Source organism: Canis lupus, chromosome 21, assembly GCF_048164855.1.
Source record: "Canis lupus baileyi chromosome 21, mCanLup2.hap1, whole genome shotgun sequence".
NCBI classification, from domain to species: Eukaryota; Metazoa; Chordata; class Mammalia; order Carnivora; family Canidae; genus Canis; species Canis lupus.
The window spans coordinates 30399906-30422763 of NC_132858.1; the positions used below are offsets into that span (position 1 = coordinate 30399906).

Genomic DNA, 22858 nt, shown 5'->3' on the forward strand with positions numbered 1-22858 from the left:
TTTAAGGCATTTGTATCTACTTCCTTCTAGTTTGTATGAGTTCGTATTTCAGTCGCTTGAATTCAGATCCTGTTTACCCCACGCAGGTTTCTCTGGGATAAAAGGCAGGGCAGATGTGGACAACGTGGTGATTTGTGATGACCCAATTATTTATATGAACAGCCTGGATCTTGGGGCTTTGCCGAGATTCTAAGGTTAAGTTGTTACGCTTTAAATTCTATTTCTATATAATAACAATGTGGGTGACAATATTTGTTTTCTTATTTTACTAAGTTGTCTTGAATTTTAATCTTCCCGTTTGGGTTTTTGGTTGTCTTTTTGAGCATAATACACTAGTGTTTTCTTTGTCCTGTTCTCTACAGAAACTGACCAAATCCCAGAGGTTACACGATACAAAAATAATTTGCTTCTAAAATAAATCACTTGCTTGTAAAACAATTTGCGTAATTTGTATAATTTGTTTGTATTACAAGTTTAGGGCTTTTGAGTGTAAAATAAAGTTCCTTTCCATGAGCTCTTGATTACTGATACCAGAGAAGTGAAAGAGAAAAAAAAAAATTATTCATGTTAATTTCTTTCAGAAATAACATTATTTGTAGGGGCTTTTCTAATTACAAAAACCATACAAGTGATTGCCGAAAATGTGAGAAAAGTTTAAGAATACTAAGATGGTTACATGTTAATATAGCATTTTCAGAGATTTTTTTTTTAAGCCAGCCGATGCATTTTTAAGTCTGGTATCTCAGCTAAATGATCTAATAATCCTGATTTGATTTTTTTTATGAGTTAAATCAGCCTCTTATTTATTTCCTAGCCAGAATATATATAGCTGGGGTAATAAATACCAGTAAATATTTCACTCTTGAGATTGAATATGTGGTATTCCCCAGAAAGACTTCTAAATTGAGCTGTCATTGCTAAAGACTTTCATTTATCTTTGTATATTTGTATACTCTATGGCCAACTTGCATACAAAGTAACACAATATCTAGATGCAATATGATATATATTGACCTTTCTCCCTTTGATTTTAGGCTTCTGGGACTTTTTTTGTGGAAAAGATTGATGAAACTGTCACTAAAATATATATATATATATGAAATCTTTAAATCCTTTTTTTTTCTGCAAAGATTTGAAGCTCTCATTGTTGGAGAGGTACTACTGCAGCAACTTTTATAACTTTTTAGGAAAGAATTAAATTTAAATTGTCAGCTCTACACTTTTGGAAACGACTTCAACACAGAAGAAAACAAGTCTAGAGATCATGTTTACTGCTACTTTTCTAATATTCTTAACCACTGAACTTACAAGTTATGGTAACTTTATTTTAGCAGTATCTTAAAAGGAACAAAAAATTTCCTGGTACAGCAATTATCACCTGCAGATGGCCTAAAATTAGCATATTGAGTTAACTCCAGAAACAGCTTGTGAGCTGTGAAATGGGAGTTCAGATAGATAGTGAGATTTCACAGAAACGCTTGGTATATGGTATAAATAACCAGATATCAAGATACCAATCGATGCATGCAAAGTAAAATGAGACTACTAATAGCTTAGTTAAAATATCCTATGTAAAACTTGATGTCAAAGAGATTTATTTTGATGTTGAACATGGTGAAGCCTCTCTGCTTATGCATAGAATTTTAAGAATTATTTGTATATGCACATGAAAACAAAGAAGGCTTGAAGTCGAATTTATTATGGCTTATAATCTGATTAGAAGAAAAGAGAATTTAGGGACCCCTGGGTGGCTCAGTGGTTGAGCGTCTCCCTTCAGTTCAGGGCATGACCCCGGGGTCCTGGGATCGAGTCCCACATCGGGCTCCCTGCAGGGAGCCTGCTTCTCCTTCTGCCTGTGTCTCTGCCTCTCTCTGTGTGTATCTCATGAATGAATAAATAAAATCTTTAAAAGAAGAAAAGCGAATTTAAGTATAGATGAAAGCGTTATTAATCAGATTTATAAAAGCATGGCAGATTTCAAGTTAACTTTTCTTAGGCTTTGCGGTATTATTATTTGACAGATCTAAAAAGATCCCATTTTGTGGCAAGGAGAAATAGTTTAGAGCCAGAATTCAAAAGGAGAAGCTAATGAACAATGCAAAAGAATTAACTTTTTCATGAGAGGACTTGATGGATTATTTGGTCATTGGGCATCCAACAAGTATTTCTGGTCCTTTAATACCTAGGTGTCAAAAACACTGCTTCTTCCTTCATCTTTATGTTAAGTTACTTAAACTTGAGGGGTTTTATTTTTGTTTTTTAAGATTTATTTACTTATTTAAGAGAGAGCACACATGCACGTGCGAGAAGGGGGAGGAGCAGAGGGAGAGGGACAAGCAGACTCTGAGCTGAGTGTGAAGTCGGGTGTGGGGCTCTATCCCACGAACCTGAGATATGACTGGATCCAAAACCAAGAGTTAGACACTCAACTGGACTGAGCCACCCAGGAGCCCCTGAACTTCTTGAGTTTTAATTCACGTGTATAAAGAATACATTTTGGTGCTTGCTTCAGCAGCAGTATACTTACTAAAATTGAAATGATATGGAGATAGCATGGCCCATATACAAGGATGACCTAGAAATTCATGCAGCATTCCATAATTTTGATGTTAACTTATTGTGGTAATCCTTTCGCAGTATATACGTATATCAAATCATTATTCTGTAGAGCTTAAACTAATACAGTTTACATCAGTTATATCTTACTAAAACTGAGAGGGGAAGGATATGTTTTGAACATGTCTGTACATCAAAGACCATCCCACAAATATTTAATATTTACCTATTAATGTAGTTTTGTAAGTAAGATTCTATCTTACAGGGTTTTATTTTGTCTCTGTGGATAATTGTTTTTGCCATTCAGAAAGGAAACATTTAATGTATGACATGCACACAGTGTAAGGAAAAAATAGCTCCCCATGCATGCATTTGTATTTCTTCAATATCCCAGCTAAAGTAATATTTCTTATTGGATATATTTAGGGATGTAAATTTATATCTTGGAAAAAATCTAAATTGAACTTTACAATTCTGCACAACCACTTGTTCATAGCCATATAGTTCTGGGTTCCCTGGTCAGAATAAAAGAATCTATCGACAGGTTTTGTAGACTTCCCTGGTAGCTTTTCAGGGTGATCACTGGCTACAAATCCCATCCTTTCCTTTTGTGTCGGGGGGCCAGTCATCGCTACCCCAGTGAACTCCACTTAGCTAGTCTTCAGTTAACAAGTCTCATTTCCTCTTATAGATGCGTGCACATGTGTACACGTGCATGCACACATACACACAAGCAGGCACGCATGCGCACATCCCTGCCATGGGGCGAGAACAGTCTATTGTCAGTCTCCTTATTCTGTTTCTGGTGATCCCAGGACTTGGAGGACCAAATGATCGCTTCTCTCCATGGAGTGCTTGGGGACCTCATACGTTAGCTAAGCATTATGGTCCCCTGATGAAATGTGCTAAATAAAAAATGTTTTCAGGTGTTGCTAGGAATGCACCTAACCGAGGCTTACGATACAATGCTTCACAACTGTTGATATACCTGAAGTACGTCAGTTTGTGTGAGCGTGGGAAACTGTCCATGATGTAGTATGATATGCAGGTTGCATGACATCTATCACAGGATGCACGTGAATTTCTTTATAAACTCCATTCAACAGAAGTTTCTTTAAAATCCATCAGTTCTATGGCGGACATTGTAGTTTCTTGCAGCTGCTTGACTTTGTATTCTATTCCTTCAACTGTAATATTTTTTCTGCCTGATGAATTCCTATTTATTCTTTCAGAACTTAACTGAAATGCAATCTGTGAAGCTCTAGACCTGATTCCTGAGACATAACTAGTTTTTCTCCTAAGGTTTAGTGCTCTCTGTTCTTACCTCTATTGTCCCACTAATACTATGTCTTGCAATGATTTGTTTCTACGTACGTCTGTTCTCCAGCTAGGTAGTGAGCTCCTGTCACCCAGCCCAGGTTCAAGTATATCACGTGGCCTCGACTAAACAAGAGAATGTCTCTTTATTACCTCAGGTTGCTCAGGCCATAAGTTGATAAACATAGAACATTTTGAGAGCCCTGAGAGCTCTTTTTTCTCCTGGGTTTGATAAAGTAATATCCACTGTATTTTGTGATTGTAGTTCTTTAACTCAATCATATGATTATTAAGATATTTTTTAAAACTTCATTGAGGGGGATCCCTGGGTGGCGCAGTGGTTTAGCGCCTGCTTTTGGCCCAGGGCGTGATCCTGGAGACCCGGGATCGAATCCCATGTCGGGCTCCCGGTGTATGGAGCCTGCTTCTCCCTCTGCCTATGTCTCTGCCTCTCTCTCTCTCTGTGACTATCATAAAGAAATAAAAATTAAAAAAAAATTAAAAAAAAAAAAAAACTTCATTGAGGGACAACTGTGTGGCTCAGTTGGTGAAACATCTGCTTTCATCTCAGGTCATGACCCCGGGGAACTGGGATTGAGCCCCATAGCTCCCTGCTCCGCAGGAACCTGCCTCTTCCCCTCCCTTCCCCTCTGCTCGTGGTCTCTTTCTCTCTCAAATAAATGAATAAAATCTTTTTAAAAACTTCACTGAGAGGCAGCCCCAGTGGCCCAATGGTTTAGCGCCGCCTTCAGCCCGGGGTGTGATCCTGGAGACCTGGGATCGAGTCCTGCGTCAGGCTCCCTGCACGGAGCCTGCTTCTCCCTCTGCCTGTCTGTCTGTCTGTCTCTCTCTCTCTCTCTCTCTGTCATGAATGAATAAATAAAATCTTTTAAAAAAATAAATAAAAAATAATAATAAAAAAATAAAAACTTCACTGAAGAATAATTTATAAACCAATAAAATTCATCCACTTTCAGTATATAATTAAAGGGTAAATAAATTCACAAAGTTGTGCATTTATCACTGAATCCAATTTTAGAAAAATTCCATTACCCCAAGAAGATCCCAACTGAGGTATTCTTAAGTACTGATGGAATGATGGAACTGTCCAGAAACTTGTGTTGTGGGTTGAACTTGATGATCTCAAACTTTATCATTGTTTTTGGCTCTGGACTGTGTTGGATACAACATATGTACAAGAGGCCTGCATACTTGGTGGTGCTGCATCCTGAAAGAAGAGTATGTGGTGGCAGTAAGGGATGTTGATTTCTCTTCAGAGGCTTGCTCTGTGACAAGCTCTGTGCTGGGTCCATTATATACATTACCTCATTTGAGATTCAAAATATAAAAACCTATGTTGTGTAAGTGTCCTTTGTTGAATCCATATGCACTCTGCAGAAAAGGAAGTAACCCCAGGTCACACCGCTAGTAAGTGGAAGGGCTGGGATTTGAACGGGGCCTGCTGTGTACCACACTTGTCGGAACATTCAGTAGCTATATGTTGAGCAATTACTGTGTGCTCCCATAAGAAGGCACATCTTGGGAAGCATGTAAGAAGTTCGAAGAGTTATTTAATTTGAAAGGATCAACTCTGAAATCAGCTTTTTCTCTGCCTTGGCTCCATCCAGTTTGGTTCGAGGCTCTGAGGGCATATCTTGAATCAGGTCAGCAAACCTGAAGAAGAGAAGAAACAGAATCATGTTGTAAAAATTATAAAATAGTGAGGCCATTTGGGTTGTCAGCATAATCTCTGGTTGGGTTTGCTCTGAGGATTATTTCATCTTTAAGTCTTAAAAACCTAACATTACTTGGTTTTCGTCAACACAAACGGTCAATTTTTATTAGAGCAGTGGTTTGGCTGCTCTAACAGAGACCTACCGGTGGCTTAAACAAAATTGAAATGTATCTTTCTCTCAGATAAAAAGCTGGGTAGGTAATCAGGGTTTGGCAGGGTAGTTCCCCAGTCATTAGGGATCCTGCCTCTGCATCTCGTTGCTCAGCCACCATTATCACACGGCTCTTATCTTGGGGGTTAAGTGGGTTGTTTTAGCTCCTTGTACCACGGCTACATTCCAGCCATCAGGAGGAGGAATGTGTAAAGAAGAGGATGTGTGTTTTTCTCTCCTTTAAGGCCATGATCAAGAAGTTGCAGGTGTTACTTCTGATCACATCTCACGCTGTAGAATATAGTCATAGAGCACATGCCCCTCATTCTGTGAAGATGAGCTTATTAACATGAAAAACGTAGACTTGTACATAAGAAGGAGGGAGACATGGGATGCTTTAGGCCAAATGCTTTCTCATGGCTTCTTCTTTTTTTTTTTTTTTTTTTTAATCTGGGCCCTTAGATTCAGTCAAATCCAGAAATTTCTGTTGACATGATTCCCCTAGGCTTTGAAGACACTTCTTTGTTTCGAAGTTGGCAGTGTGTCAGTTTGTCTTCCATGATGCAGTATCAGTTTGAACTTGTTTTTCCTGGAAAAGTGTATGCAGCAGCTCCCAGCTTAACATCTGGGTTGGGAGCACTTGCATAGCAGATTTTACCTTGGTAAAGCTGAATACATTTTCTTTCTTCAAAATATTCTAGGAAAAAAAAATTATTTTCTCATCAGAGTACTGTTTTCATTAAGACATACTACTACTATTCAAGACAAAAACGCTTAAAATTCCGGTGTTTGGCATACATGCCAACTTTTCTATGACAAAGCAGCATTGCTTCTTAGAAGATTAACGGTACCTGCAAATCAGGAATTCATGTTCTGACCTCAGTACTTAACTATGATGTGGCCTTGACTAAGCTGGTGGATGTCTTACCTTTTCTTACTTAATAATATCTTACACAGAGTTTAGAAGTAGCCTCTCTCTCATATTCAGTGTATGTCCTCAGCAATTATTATGAGGCCCTTTGAGAATGCAGGTGTCACTTTTTTGTCATTGGTTACGAGAGATCATGATAACCTTAACTTTCTTCAAGGGTGTGTTTTACTCACAGCTAGCTAGGCCAACAAGAGGAAGATACACTTAACATTTGCCAAGCTGTCACTTTATGACATTCTTCTAAAGTCTCTTTTGATAGGAAAAGATCATTGGAGTGTTTAAGATTAGAAATCTTAAGTAATCTTGGTTTGCAGATATTTGTTTTGATAAAGTATGTCCTTTTCCAGGAGGACATTTTGGGAGATCTCACTGTAAGTCCTTAATTATTTGAAGATCTCTGTGCCAGTATTACGTTTAAGGCAAGGCCAATTTTAGCCAAGTGTACTGAATGTATCCCCAGTGTTATCTCCAGCGATTTCATCTGATTCCTTTTTATGCACTCTTGACACAGCCAAATTATATAGAGTATATAAAATAAACTGCTGTCTGTAGAGTGGTGAGTGGTTTCGTGATTCCCTTCTGTTTTGAGTGGGTGGCTTCTCTCCACTCTTTATCTGTTGCTTGCATTCTCAGCCATCACGAATGTTTTGTTTTCTCTTTTGCAGATGACACGACTGGTGCTGCCCGGCATGGTGGAAAGGTGAGTCACGAGCTCTCACACAAACACTAGAGAGACAGCTCATGATTATTTATAGGGAGAATCCTTTCTTTGCAAAATTCATTAAAGTGACTAATGAACCTATCCTCCATGTCTTAGCAACAGAGTAATGTGCCTGGCAAGTCACACGATGGAGCATGAGTCATCTGGTGGTGGAGGCCTTTTCCACTGGATTCCCTTTTTATTTCTCTCTCCAGGGTTGTGGTGGTTCCTTTAGATCAGGATTAAAAAGTCTGCCTGAGTCACCATCACCAACTCAATTGCCTGCTATTCTGAGGGGGCGGACAGAGTTCCTGGGGTATTCCTGGGAATGCCTTCTTAAAGCTATATGCTCTCAGAACTACAATCAGTGGAGTTTCACAAAGCAAGACCCCATCTTCTTGGGGGGGAGGGTAGTTCTTAACTGATAAATGGGCATATGAAGAACTTAGGCATGTTCTACAATGGTTATAAGATGTCAAACCCACCCTTGGAGCACAAACCTGCACCATGGAGCCCCATGTGTGTTCTAGTTTGAGTTGGGTTCCACTAAGATATGCTAGATATCTTCATTTTCATTGAGAAATGTGTCGTAGAGTTTCTTCTTGAAATAGCATGAAGTGTAAAATTGTAATTAAGCTCTGTCTCTCCCTTGGAAAAGCCTGAATGATGTCTAGGCTTTCAAAGGAAACCTGTTGAAAAGATCTGGGCTTACATCTTGAGCTGGCTTGATCATTTGCTAAATTTAGGGCTTCACAGTCATCCTTCTCTGCAAAACAGTTTTGAGTTTGGAAGAGATCCAGAGGAATCACAGCTTTGGAAAGGGCAAAGCCCAAAGACCCTACCTCTGTGAAGAAGCCTCTATGACCAGCTTCAGGCAGGGCTTACAGCTATTTATTGAATACCGATTATGTGCCAAGTATACAAGGACGTGATGTGTGTGAACTCATTTACCTTTGATAGCCTCCCACCACTGTACAGAGTTGAGGAAGCGAGGTTAGGAATCCATTTTGCTTGGCATCTGCAGAGACTGGTTGAGAAACTGCTTCTTTGCAGTCTTTGTTTGTAATTCCATTTTATATGAAGTTTGGTATATTTCAATTCCTTTAGTAAGATTTCCCTTCAAACCCTGACACTGCTTCGAGTTGGTCAACAGTGGGAATGTGCCCCCGATGGTCCAATGTGGAAATGACAAACTGATCAAAGGAGACAAAATGGTAAATTACAGAGAATTGGGGCTGACAGATTAGAACTCAGAAGGGATGAAATTTTGGCCATCATCTTAACCCAGTTTGATATCTGCCAGTGTCTTGGTGTTAATTCAGGACAGTGAATCCATCTATTAAAAACAAAATACTTATAAGCCACAGAAGTATTGGAAAAGGAATTTTTAAGTAAGTTGGTGAAAACCATATCAAAAGAGATGATGGTTGTGAAGTAATCTTGCAGATCATAATGGATTTCAATAGTCATAGAATTTTAGTACTTTAAGTAATTGAAACCAGCCCCTCCCTTATTTGATAGACAGAAAGTTGGAGTCCCAAAGAACTGGAGTGCTGTGAAGCTTCATAATTAGTAAATGATACAGACCTAGGGTGCCAGGAACCTCACTCCTATCTCTAGAGACCTAGCAGCCATGATCGCAGTCATAGCTGGAGCATTAGATAAGAATGCAAAGAAGGGGATCCATTCATTCAGCAGGCACTAACCGAGCAGAGTTTATCATGGAAGATGAACTGGATCTTTGCCTGTAGGAAATCAGGTTGATTTAGACTAAGGTTGAGAAATGATCTGGTGGGAAGCCATCACAGGCTGTAGCCTGAACCTGACACCATGAGGGTGACTGTGGCACTTGCTAAGAACTAGTAAGAAGGGGAAGTGGACTTTGTGAATCAGTATTTTGGTTTGGGAGAGGAGGGGACAGCGGTGCCCACTCAAAGGAGTTACTAGTTGTGTTCATTAAGGTAGGCTGAGTGCTAGAAGAGACCATCCCAAGATCTCAGTGGCTTAACACTCTAGAGGTTAGGGGTTTTTTTTCCCCCTGATTGCTGGTACACAGCCGGTGTGGATCAGTGGTTGGGCTTTGCTCTACCCCGTCAATCAGGGATCTCAGACTCCTTCCACGTAGGGGCTTTTCTTCCCCTGGGCTTTGTAGTTTTCTGCTGTATTTTCTGCATCCAGCTAGCAGATGAGGGAAGAGAGAATGAGGATGGTTTTATGGGAGGTTTCTTGGGCCAGGCCTGGAAATGGTGTACATCACTGCTGCCAACAGTCCATTGTCCAGAACTCAGTTGCAGGCTACGACTAACTGCCTAGGAGTCCAGGAATGTTGTTAGCCGTGTGCCCAGGAGGAGAGGATCATCTGCAAGTGATTTTAGTATAGCCTGCCCTTTACACCATCCTTAAATGGCGTATTTCCTATGGTTGGTTTCCATAGGAGTCATATTTCCATTGAGTAAAACGGAGTCCTTTATAAAGACCCTTTGTTGTTGTTGTTGTTTTTCCCCTTTCACTGATTTCTACCTCTGATGTATAAGATTTTCCAAACCCTCTAGAACGATAGCCTAAAGCCAACTGACTATCACTAAACAAGTATCTATAATTAAACTAAGGTATTATTACCACAGAAGTAGAAAGTGCATAATTACATTATAGAGGAAACTTGCTCTTTCCACTTCTCTGGAATTATAAACATTGTGTACAGCTGGAGCCAGGAGGTGGTTGCCATAACAACCATGGAAAAGCTAAAAATAGCCCCTTTCATACTGTATTGCTTAAGGTGGAATTATGACATGTTATGGTGTTTTAGGGCAGGCAGTTCTCTTTCATGTGGGAAATGTTTGCAAACTTCTTCAGCAAAGCAGGATTTGTATAATGTATTTGGATTGCTGGTTCTAATTATATGTCTGACCCCTGTGTTCCAGGATTCTTCTCTGACATAGAACTCTGTTTTGATATGTTTCTCAGTCTTGAGAGTCTGTTAGAGAATTGTCTGTACCAATTTCAGTGTTATGTTTAAGCTTAAAGAAAAATAAATAAATAATGACCCTCCAGGAAGAAATGGACACAGGAAGGATCATCATGGAGTCTTTTCTGCAGTCTCCCCTGTCTGCCATCAAACTCCGTATACAGTTAGCTTCCCGTGTTGGAGCTGACCCTGTGTTCCAGTCCTTCACGGCAGCGCCCCCACCCCCGCCCAGCCCCCATCGCAGGGCAGTGCCGAGGTTACCGAGGAAGGCGGAAATCAGTGACTTATTCAAAGGAGACCTAGCATTTCCTCTATGACAATAGTATTTTTATAGAGCTGTGGACGAGGACCCTGCAACAGCTTGATGGAATAGTGGGGGCACTTATGGGAAAATAAAGGCCTGGCCAGTTTTTTTTATCCAGGTGACAATTAAGGAGAGTATTAGGATGGGGTTTTCACAGGTCTGAGGGAGTTCTACTGGAGACCATAGCGATAGGAAGCCACAAATACCAGATACTGAATTTTGTAGGGTTGGATGAGTTTCACGTTTGGCTGGTGAAAGGGCAGTAATTGCAGAGAGTGTGTTTCTGTGGAGAGGTGCTTCCTTATCAGCAGTGGTGTTTTCTGCTTTGCTTTTGTGGTATTTTAGTTCTGGTAGATCCTCAGTAATGTGTACCACTGAGACACCATCGTGTGGCTGTTAGCAAGTAGGCAGTGTGATGAATTAAGAATGTTCTATCACAGAAAATATTACTTGAGTTGTTTATTTGGGTATTTGTCATAACGGGCTGGGAAGTGTGCTGAAGTATGAGCAACATGAGTCTTCATTATGGAACTTCAGCAAATATTGTTAATGTACCTTCCAATCTTAGAATTGCTCCCCAAGTCCCCAGAAAATGAGAGATTAACTAAGGTTCGGTTTTATGTTTGTTTTCGTGTGCAATTAAGCACAAGCCCATTTTGTCCTTCTGCTTGATATAACAGAGCTGTCATGAGTCTGCCTCTGCCATGGAAACTGGTTTGACGTCACTAATTCTGCTTAGATGGAGGATTAGAGCCAGACAAAGTAGTTGATTTTAAAGACGAGTCGTTGTGCCTCGCGGTCCCAAGTGTTCATTCCCATCCCTACGTGAGGAATAGAGACCGCACACGGTACAGGGATGGAGACAGCTGCACCAGCGTGTTGTTTATGATTCAGACAAAACTAAGTTGAATATTATTATCCTTGGAGAGAAAGAGAATTCTGTGCTAGTGTGGGTGTGGGAGGAAGGTTTTTGCTAGACAAATACGTGTGCTTCTTGTTAGCACAGAGTTTTCGTAGAAGGGGTGTTTCTCCGCTGTCATTATGATACAATTATAAATGCTCTCCTTTTATTTCCTCAGGTCTAGTGGGCTCTTGCTTTAGACTTCATTGGTCTCGGGTTTGTGTAATGTATTCTAGAGTGTTTGAATAACGTTCCCTCAAATTCTGACTATTCGCTAATTCAAACTCTACCTCCTAGAAATTTTATTTGGAATAGAGTATTTGAGAAACAAAGATCTTAGTTCCCTCAAAGGAACTAAACAGTTCAAAGGGCATACCTGCATAATTGTGGCATATTTGATCATTAGTCTATTATTTTTTAAAACAGGTAGTTTTTATTGCCTTTAAATAAATTTTCCTTCATTGAAATCATTGCTTTGGTAAGTGAAGTTTTAAAAGCGTGTGTTAGTAAGATCAAGATTTAATTTTTAAAATGTATTTGGTAATGTTAAACTTTAATTTTGGAAGACTTTTAAAATGCATTTCACTTGTGAGGAATGAAATTTAAAATATTAAGATTTTTGTTCAAGGGCACATGCAACCACCTCTGCCAATCTGAGTATAATAGAGCACATAATCCAGCTAATAAAACCAGCACTGATATAATACAGCTTCAGTGAAGAACATTATCATCTACAACTACTCTAAACTAGCTTTTTCTTCATCTGTTCCAAATGAGTGAGGCCATAGCAATTCCCGGTTACATGAGAAGAGGTTAGAGCTCAGGAGGGGGTGCAACTTATCAGGATTTGGGGTTACTTCTCAGAAAGTATTCTGTGTTGCAGAAGATCCCATAGCTCTCTTAGCTTTCACTTGGTTGGAATTTACTCTGAGCTTACAGGTGGCACCTTATAATATATCATAAATACATTTTTATCTTTTTCACGTTTATTGAGATCTATGTCACATACCATAAAAACCACCCATTTAAAGTGTACAATTTGGTGGTTTCTAGTGTGTTCACAAAGCTGTGTAGCAATCACCACAATCTAATTTGAGAACATTTTCAACACCCTAAAAAGATAAAGATATTTTAAACATCATAAATTAATACTCTGTTAAAAGTCTCCAGTAACAGAAATGGCTTTTAGTCCATTTTGATCGGAGGAGTTTATCACAAATATAGATAAAATCAAAATCTTAGATATTCATTCCTAATTACTAGCTTTTACCTTAGAGTGACTGGGTTCTAACTCCTGAGAGACACTCTTACTCTCTTACCCCTATTTAAAAACAAAAGGCTTTTCTGTCTCTTGAGATACAAGCAAAACATACCAGAATGATATAATCAACACATTCCCTAAATATTTCCAACTTCCCTTAAAACCGTAATATTACATTTTTTAATTTTAAATTTGATTTCAATGACCAAAATGTGAGTGGATTTCACTGCCTAGGAACGTTTATGTTACTAATAAGGACTTGGGTTCAAAAATAAAAACAAAGACAACAGTTTGTTTCCGGTAACACAGGAAGCTGAGGGTCCAGACTTCGTTTGTGGCATCTCGCCTAGAGGCTGGCAGATGGACTGGGTGACCTTTTGGGATTATTTCTTTTCAGATTTATGTCTAAAATAACTTAGATTCCATTTAATCATGTTTCTTTTATTATTTTGCATAAAACAGGCCTATATAGATCTTGTTAAAAAAATATGAAAAAAATAGGTCTTGGAGGAGGTAAATTCAGAAAAAGAACAAAGGGAAGCTGAGTTGAAAGGAAAGGAACCTCACCTGGAGGCTGGGAGGTAGGTAGGGTTGTTCGCAGTAGCTGAAGGGGACATCCCATCCTCCAGCCTGAGAAGAAAGGGGAGAGTTGGCCGTTAATTCTGTTTAAAATTCCTAAAACCCTAACTCCACACTTCAGGCAACCCTTTTGCCCTTATGTGCTTGCTAATAACGGGTATTTTACAGCATTGCTTTCCTCCAGTTAATTTTCATTTATTAATAAAATTAGTATTTCCTATAACTCTCTGACTTTCAGCTTTCAGAAGTCACTAGAAGTTATAGTAGAAATTGAGCTTCGCCTTTTAGCAAAGAATATGGTTTGATCACCTATAGAGTTACATAATTTTATCGTCAGCTCTTTGTTTAGCGCCTGAATATCTAACCTGAAGGAAGCAGGAGGGCAGAACCTAGCCATTCACTCGCGCCAGTGGCTTTATTAAGCACCTGTTACGTGCTCAGGACTGTGCAGGGTAGTTTTGAGGAAAAGCTGAAGACAAAGACTATGATGTACAGAAACTTATAGTTTTGTTGAGGGAGAAAAACGTGCGAAACATGTGAAAAACACATGTGATGATTAAACAGGACAGCAAGGCAGTATGTGACGGCAGGCCAAAATAAAGGTGCGCAAGGACTATGAGAGTGTTTCTAAAAGCGAGGATTCTTGGTGAAGCGGCCAGAGGAGACCTCCTACAGGAGCGATCGACTGAGGAGACTGTGGCTCTGATCTGGTCATGCCCTGGATTACTAACACAGGAATGAGCTCATGGCAAACAAGAGCTATTTTTAGTTGATTGAGTTATGCCTCATTCACTGACCACGGATATCAGGTGCTGATGAAAGGCGCGGAGAGATGTGTGTTAGAAAGACAGCTCTCCTCTTCTGTTTAAAATCATTCTGTATCTCCATCTGTAATTTACGAACCATCGTATATATGATTTCATTCGGTTTACTTGGTGCATTTTCCTTTTTAGGTCTAAAGGGGCAATTCTGAACATCTCCTCTGCCAGTGGCATGGCCCCAGTCCCACTGTTGGCCATCTACTCTGCAACCAAGGTGAACAATTTTTAGTGAATCATGTCAGAATAAGAATGATGAGTACTATTCAGTCTGAGAAATAAGCATAGAAGCTTCTTGAAGTTCTCTTCTTGGCTGTTTTCAAACAGACTGGGAAGGAAAGGGGTGGGACGCCAACATCCCAGATCCACAGATGCTTTATTCTTCTAATAGTTGACTGGTTTTAAAACCGATTCAGGCATACCTCGGAGTTATTACAGGTGTGGTTCCAGACCCCCACAGAAGCACGAGTGTCACAATAAAGCGAGTCAAATGAGTGGTTTGGTTTTCCAGTGTATATAAAAGTTATGTTTGCACTCTGCTGTAGTCTATTACGTGCGCAACAGCATTGTGTCTACAAAAGCAGTCTATATATTGTAATTAAAGAGTACTTTATTGCTAAAAAATGCTGTCATCTGAGCTTGCGACATGTGGTAATCCCTGAACACAGATCACCATAACACATATAATAATAATGAAAAACTTGAAATATTGTGAGAATTGGCAAATATGACGCAGAGCCAAGAAGTGAGCATGTGCTGTTGGAAAAATGCTGCCGACAGATTCGCCTGCTGCAAGGTTGCCACAAACCTTCAGTTCTGTAAGCACAGTCTGTGTAAAGTAGGCAAAGCAAAGTGCAAGGGAACAGGGTATGCCTGACTGTGCTTTCCGCAGAGAGCTCACTGGCCCAGGCCAGCTCTGTTGACCAGAGCGTGAGGCTTATGACTGGGGATTTGGTTTGTGAATGAGTCAGCTTCCTCCAGCAGAAGTTCCAACTCTGCCGAGCCCAGAGGAAGAATTTGCAGCCAGTCAGGACGTAACTTCACTCAGTAGGTGCAAGGTAGCCCGGGTGAGAGTGTATTTTGCCACTTACTCGGAATCCTGGGTATTTATTGTAACTACAGGAGTGAGACCAGAGTTTTCTAGAACTCTCTGTAAGATGTCATAATTGTATACTATGTCACGACTCACGTCTTCACATTACTAGTAGGAAATGTTATTTAGGATACATTTCCTGCTGCCTACAGGTCCATGGCGCCTTATACATTGTTGAGGCAAAGGATACATCCCTGAAATGAAAAGGACCATTGGGATGCTGAGATTAAACCAGCTTTGAGGGGGAAATGAGCAAAATATAATATGATAAGAACTTCCAGAGCAAAATGCTTGCCTTCTTTTTCACTTGGCTCTTTGTCCGCTGGAAAAACCGGGGGGGGGGGGTAGTCAAAACGGACACCATGTTTCTTGTGGTGGTTGTTGGACCCTCTCACCCTGCTCTCCATGGGCACATGATTAATTGGGTCCTAGTGGAGTCATTATTGATACTTTGCATTTTAAGCCTGAGTTGAGTCCATATTTGAAGAATGATACATTATATTTTACAAATAGATTTAAAACTGTACTATCAGAGGATGGGCTGTCACATTCAAACCTGCACTTCTTGGATCTTGCCATCCCAAAGGACCAAAAGGATTCTTGCTCTTTTCTTTTCTTTACTGACAACAAAATCCCTATAGAGGAGAGTGGAACAGAATTCATATTGTGTTTCTGTTTGAATGGCAAGTGGGGAGGAGGAACATAGTCTTTGTTATATAATAAAACATTTCTTCTTGAAAACTAATTTTCTGAAAAAAGAAAAGACCCTTTCTGGTTAAGTCAAAATTTGATCTGGAGATTATGTTTGCTAAAAATACTTGATTTAGTGGCAGAAAAGAAAACAACTTGAGATTTTGAGGGTTTTTTTTTTTTAGGGTCTCTTCTGCATTTGAAATAAGAATGATTAGAAACTCCAATGTTAAATGGGTAGTTTGTTATTTGTGTTGCCATGGCTACAAATCAGGCTGATTGATGTAACGTGTGTTTCCTTCTCACTCCCACCCCATCCCAGGCTTTTGTGGATTTCTTCTCTCGGTGCCTCCATGAGGAATATAGGAGCAAGGGCATCTTTGTGCAGGTGAGTGGGGTTTGTTTCAGTTGCGTGTCCCTGTTTTTGTGTGGTTTCCACAGCAACTGTTGCTGTCTTGGCAACGAAAGAAAATCCCATTCCTAAGGAAGTGAGTGTGACGTTAGCACACCATTAAAGACATGATTTCTTTTTCTTTTATGCACTTATGCCTAGATTTTTAAAAATTATCCCCTAGAATTCTTAACTCGGGATTCTTAAAGTAGAAGAACCAAGTGCATGGTTTTATTTCTTGCAGTATTATTTTGAGAAAATTGGGACCGTCGGCATCTCTTAGCTGCCAGGAGTGTAAGGTGTGCTGTGACTGTTCCCAAGCCCGCTGTGTAAGAACCAGCAGGGCCGGTGGGGAGCGGAAGACAGCCAGCTCCTCCTAGAACAGAGTGGACGGCACACTCAGGATGACTGCCGTGTGGGAGTGAGGTTCGGTTTGTTTTAATTGTGGTAAAAACACGTACCAGAAAGCACCATTTAAATCACTTGTGGGTATTCAGTTCAGGGGCATTAGGTGCGTGGACCTTGTTGTGCGCCCTCAGCACCATCCATCTCCAGAACTTTTGCATCTTCCGGAACCAAGACAGTGTCTATTCAACAGCAACGCCTCCCTTCCCGCCCCGTCCTGGGCAACAGCCTCCGCCCTGCTTTTGTCCCCCTGAATTTGACTGCTCTAGGGATCTCGTTCGGGGGCCTTCATACAGTTTTGGTCTTTCTGTGCCTGGCTTAGTGCGCTCCATCGAACATCTTCCGCGTCCAGCCACGTGTGCGAGCTGCCTTCCTTTGTCAGGCCAAGTAGAATTCCACCGTGAACGTACACTGCGTTGTGTTTATCCATCCAGCTGCTGTTGGACGCTCGGGTTGCTTTCACCTCTTGGCTGCTGTGAACATGAGGTGTCCACCTATCCCTTTGACGCCCTGCTTTCAGGTCATTTGGAAATGTACCCAGAAGTGGAATTGCTGGATCAGGTGGCAGTTATATATATGTATGTGTGTGTGTGTGTGTGTATGTATTGTTTTCTTTGAGCTCCCTTACTTTCTTCCATAGGAGCTTACCTGTTTTAGATTCCCACAACGACATAGCAGAGTTCCAATTTTTTCATATCCTTGCCGATACTTGTTATTTTGTTTTGTTTTTGTTTTTGAGTCTTAGCTGTCCTAATGGGTAGCATGTGGTCTCTGTGGTTCTGATTTGCATTTTCCCAATGATTAGTTGACGTTGAGCACTTTTTCAGCCTCGTTATTGGCCATAATATATCTTCTTTGGAGAAACGTCTGTTCAGATCCTTCACCCTTTTTGAATCGGATCATTTACCTGTTTATCGTTGAATTGTAGGAGTTCTTTATATACTGTGGATATTAACCCTTTATCAGATACATGATTTGCAAATATTCTCTTCTACTCTGTGGGTTGCCTTTTCATTCTGTGGATTGTGTCCTTTGAGGCACAAAAGTTGTTACTCTGGATGTAGTCCGTTTATCTATTTTTCCTTTCATTGCTTGTGCTTTTGGTGTCCTTTGCAAAAAATCATTTCCAAATGTAATATCATGAAGGTCTCCCCTGTTTTCTTTCAAGAGTTCATAGATTTAGCTTTTACATTTAGGCCTTTGACCCATTTTGACTTAATTTTTGTAGAGATCTTTGCTTTTATTATGTAGCTAACAGATACAATGCTGTGGAAATACAATACCAAATGTGAGAGAAAGCAAATGTAGGAATTTTTATGAGTATCTGTCTCAAAGCAGCTCTTGCTCAACACAAAGTAATAATGTCTCACAGCATTTCCATGCTTAGGCACATTTGTGACAATGTCTTAGGAGAAGTTGCAATGCTTAAACCCCTTTCCTACTCCCACCTGCGACCTGCCCCCACTTCTTGACGCACCCCATTGTTATCATGGCTCTCATTACTGGGAGCCCAGTATTTCAATTTTTGCACCCTGAAGCCCCAGATGACCAGTCATCGCAATAGCTAATATTTGAAGGGTTACTTTCCAGGCACAGCACTAAGCTAAGCACTTTATATGTATCCATTTATTTCATTTTATCTCGTAATGACCTCATAAGGTGGTGTGATTATCATCTTTTGTAAATTTATGGAAATTGAGGTTAAAGAGGTTATTAAGCCCCTTGTCCATGTTGAACCAGGACTTAAATCCAAGGCTGTTTGGCGCCAAAACCTTTATTTTTAATGACTGGGCTCCTTATTTGAGGCCTTCAGGACAGTACTGAACACGTTGGTGCCATCTGAGCTCAGGCATTTCTGGAATCAGAAGGTACTTAGCTGAGTGGTTGCATTTCATCCCTTGTCTCTTTGGACAGTCAAGACGGCCCTACCTGTTGTGTAGATCTAGTTTCTAACACCTTTTATTCTATCTGTGAAGACTGCCCCCACAGTGAGAGGGAGTAGTTGTTAGGGAAAGGTCAGGTCAGAATTTCCTCATCTTCCAGGACCATCCAGAGTCGGCTTCCTCTAAGCCTCCACCTGAGGTCTCGCCCAAGTGGACCTCAGACGTCATAGCCCTTTGGTCTTTTTTTTTTTTTTTTTTTTTTTTAAGATTTTATTTATTTGTTCATGAGAGACACACAGAAAGAGAGAGAAAGAGGCAGAGACACAGGCAGAGGGAGAAGCAGGCTCCACGCAGGGAGCCCGACATGGGACTCCGTCCTGGGGCTCCAGGATCACGCCCTGGGCCGAAGGCAGGCACTAAACCGCTGAGCCACCCAGGGACACCCTAGCCCTTTGGTCTTATTGTGATTTGCAGCTTCCCGTAAATACACAGGGCACATTGGGAAAGAAGACTGGGTTTTCAAGAATCCTGAATTTTACACTGACCTATCATGCTCCCCCTTCTGTCCTCGACTCTTGTTTTAATGCCAGTAGCTGAAATCTGCCGTACAGAATGTGCTGGCTTTCAGTAACAAGAAAGCAGCAACGCATTCATGGGAGGTCAGGCATCCCGTGCCACACGGAGTCGTGCCATTTCCTCATTCTGAGGAATCTATTGTAATCAAGTTATTAATTTCAGAATTTTTAAACACCTCCTGAGACTAAAGCAGGAATCCTACAGACCCATCAGTGAGTGATCTTCAGGCAGCATGGTCAGAAGCTGCAAGTGTTTGACAAAGGGGGATATTACACTCTGTGAACACAGACGAGCGATTTCTGAAATTCTCTGAATAGACAGGACTGTCTCCTCTCTCATTCCCACAGCTTGTTTTCCTCAAAGATCTTTTTTCCATATTCTCTGCCTATTAGTCTGGCATGACTGGAAGCTACTACAAAAACATATTAGCATTTGTTTTTTGAGACATTTAACTTTGATAAACTTGTTTTTCCCCAATAATGAATTCTGAATTATGTAATTTCATTGCTCATTGTCTTCCTTCAAATGAATTCATTCAAGGTTTAAATGTAGTGTGAATTTGGCGAAAAAATTAAAACGCACATATTTGGGAAGGAGAATACAGTTGTCATTTCTGTGTGAACACATCAGAATGCTGAAGTAGAATAGGATATCATACTAGTTCTGACCAAAGGAACAAAAACATCTGGTCTAAATAAAGCTCAGAGTTAAAAATTATTGTTTTTTTCTTTGGTGGTGGTTTATGTCTGCACATTTTTTGGACCAGGAGTATTTATTGGCAATTTTCTTCTCCACTCCATCCCACATACTGTTTCCTGGGTGATTTTGCTAAAACCCTAGTTAGGTAATGTTGCTTTCCTTCATAGCCCCCCAGTGGCTGCCTGCGATGCTCAGGATTGAATTCACACTCTAGCAGGCCATCGCCTCTCCTGCCACCCCATCGTCTCTCCGTATGTCCGGCCAGCCTGGGCAATGTGGCGTCCAGCACGTGCTCTGCCCCCGGCAGTGCCCAGGACTAGCGCCTGTGCTGGCACACCTTCCCCTCTCCTCTCCTCTCCCCTCCCCGTCTCCGCACCCCATTCACACCTGAGCCTCTAATCTCCATCCATCTCTCAGGGCTCAGGCCACACTTCACCTGCCTGGGAAACCCGATCTCAGCCGCGTGATGCGCCTCTCCTTCTGCTCTCCTGTTTCTTATTATTTACCTCGGCCAGAGAGTCTGGCCCCCCTGCCTCCCCACACTTCAATATATTCTTGAGATCTGGATTTTTTTTTTAACCTTGTTTGTCTCTGTGTTGCTAATGGCACATGTAATTTGGGGCACACCAGGGACCTGCCTTTTGCTTGGGGTCACGGAAGACTCTGGTTACACATGGCCATACTTTGCGGGACACATTCATTTTAGAGACCTTTTGAGCTTCTTCTCTTGCTCACATAGGCCTCTGGTCTTGAATTTTCGACCTCTCTATCTAGAGGGCTTTCAGGCTAATGCTGTGTTACCAAATTTCAGTTTCTCGTAATCCTTGGAAGGAAAACTATCTTTTTAGGTCTGCCTCCGTGTGAATGTGTATCAGATGGCTCTTTGGGGAGAGGAAGATAATATGTTTTTTGAATTTAGGTTGTTTTATATTAATTCCTTATCCATATTTTTCCTTTGCTTTTCTCTTCCCATCTTTCCCTCAACTTCTCTCCTATAATTTTTGAGAGCAAAATAATAATTGAGAGCATTTAAAATTTACTTCATAAATTCAGATTTGCTGTGAAATAAGGATTTTGTGGAAATGCAAATGAACAGTGGAGACAGCAAATGGAAAGGTGAATTTAGGACCTGATAAATTCTGTCTCTTACATTTGAATTGAGGGTAAGAAGTTCGTTCTTAAGTAGGCCTTATCAAAAGTGTGCTCTTGGTATGTTGGTGAGGACTGCTTTCATTACTGCCCTATAATTAAAGCCCAGTCAGAATTACGCTTAACTCTTTCAGAGGGCAAAATCCTAAGTGACCCGACTGGCGAGTTGGTAGGACTGGGCACTGGCTCCATCTGTACGCCATGTACCAGCTAGCTAGGGTGCTGAAAAAGTATAAGAAGTAGCTAAGACTGCACCAACTTCCCGAAATTATACTTCTTGAACTTTTATTCTGTAAAACCTTCACTAACTGCCTTGTTTTTAAAAAATTTTTTATTTGGAAATAATTTCAAATCTACAGAAAAGCTGTAAGAATAAGAATAGTACAAAGAACACCCTAGTCCCCTTTACCCAGATTCACTTAATGTTATGCAACTTATTACATTTGCTTTATTATTGAAAGGTCAGTTGCAGACGTCATGGTTCTTTACCTGTAAATACTTCAGTGTCTGTTGCCGAATAATGAGGATATTTTCTTATGTAATAGTTATCAACATAGTTATCGACTTCAGAGTTAACATTGATATAATATTTTTACCTTATTTACTGTCTGTATTCCAGTTTTAGACTCCATAATATTCCTTATGGCATTTTTTATCCTCCAGCAAAGAATTTAGTCTAGGACCATGTATCCTATATTTGTCCCATCCCTTCAGTTTCTGTTAATCTGAAATATATCCACAGCCTTTCATAGTTTATATGACATGGACGTTTTCTATTTTATTTTATTTTATTTTATTTTATTTTATTTTTTTTTATTTATTTTTTATTTTACCAGCTTCAAACAGCAGACATTGGCATTTTTAAAGAGCACAGTACTCCTCTTGCTCTTTCTGAATTAAACATTCCGTATTTGGGGTTTATCTGATGCTTCCTCATGATTAGATTCATGTTATGCTTTCCTGGCCAAAACAGCACACATGATTTTGTATCCTGGGCTTGAATACCTCCGAAGTGTGTGATCTTCGGAGGCGTTGCTCTGCTTCATAGAATTTTCTGCCTTGGAGCTGGGAAACCAAGTCTCTGGAAATGCTGTCAACAAGGAGATCATTTGCAAACTGAAACCATCCCTTAGGGTTTAGTTTATCTGACTCTTTATTAGAGGATAGATGAGGATGAGGACATAGGTTGAGACCAAGAAACCCAGAGAAGGCAGTTGTAGGTTTCAACTGGCCTGAAAATGAAACGGGTTTTCTCATGTTTAGTGTGAGATTACAGAAGAATACTTGCTTAGATGTGAACTCACTGTAATGGGGACATTCACTGGGCCCCCTTCTCTTAATTTATCACTTTCCAGTACTTTGAACCTCTTGGGTGGTGATAGTTGGTGGTTTTGTTAATTCAGCTAAATATAGTTTTTAATCAGAACAAATTTATTTTTTAAGATTGTATTTATTTATTCATGAGAGACACAGAGAGAGAGAGAGAGGCAGAGACACAGGCAGAGGGAGAAGCAGGCTCCATGCAGGGAGCCCGACGTGGGACTCGATCCGGGGTCTCCAGGATTACACCCTGGGCTGAAGGCCAGCACTAAACTGCTGAGCCATCCAGCCTGCCCTAATCAGAACAAATTTAAAAAATAAATAGGACACACTGAGATGAAGGAGAAAATAAAATTCAAGGTTTTTTTAAAAATAAAAAAAGATATTCCTCTTTTATATTTTGTTAAATATTTTATAGCTTAGAATAATCATAG

The 22858-nt window shown here is 40.3% G+C and overlaps 1 protein-coding gene and 1 non-coding gene across 3 annotated transcripts in view; both read left to right on the top strand.

Moving 5' to 3' along the window:
• The window catches only part of HSD17B12 (hydroxysteroid 17-beta dehydrogenase 12), a 154257-nt gene that overhangs the window by 125550 nt on the left and 5849 nt on the right, over nt 1-22858 (top strand). For both annotated transcript variants that reach the window (XM_072791186.1, XM_072791187.1), the window contains 3 exons: nt 7356-7390; nt 14354-14435; nt 16324-16389. In XM_072791186.1, coding sequence (XP_072647287.1) covers nt 7356-7390; nt 14354-14435; nt 16324-16389 — 183 coding nt within the window. The remainder of the gene's footprint in view (nt 1-7355; nt 7391-14353; nt 14436-16323; nt 16390-22858) is intronic.
• On the top strand, nt 2500-2605 carry LOC140613692 (U6 spliceosomal RNA). Its single transcript, XR_012014581.1, has one exon. It is a non-coding gene; the product is annotated as a U6 spliceosomal RNA (small nuclear RNA).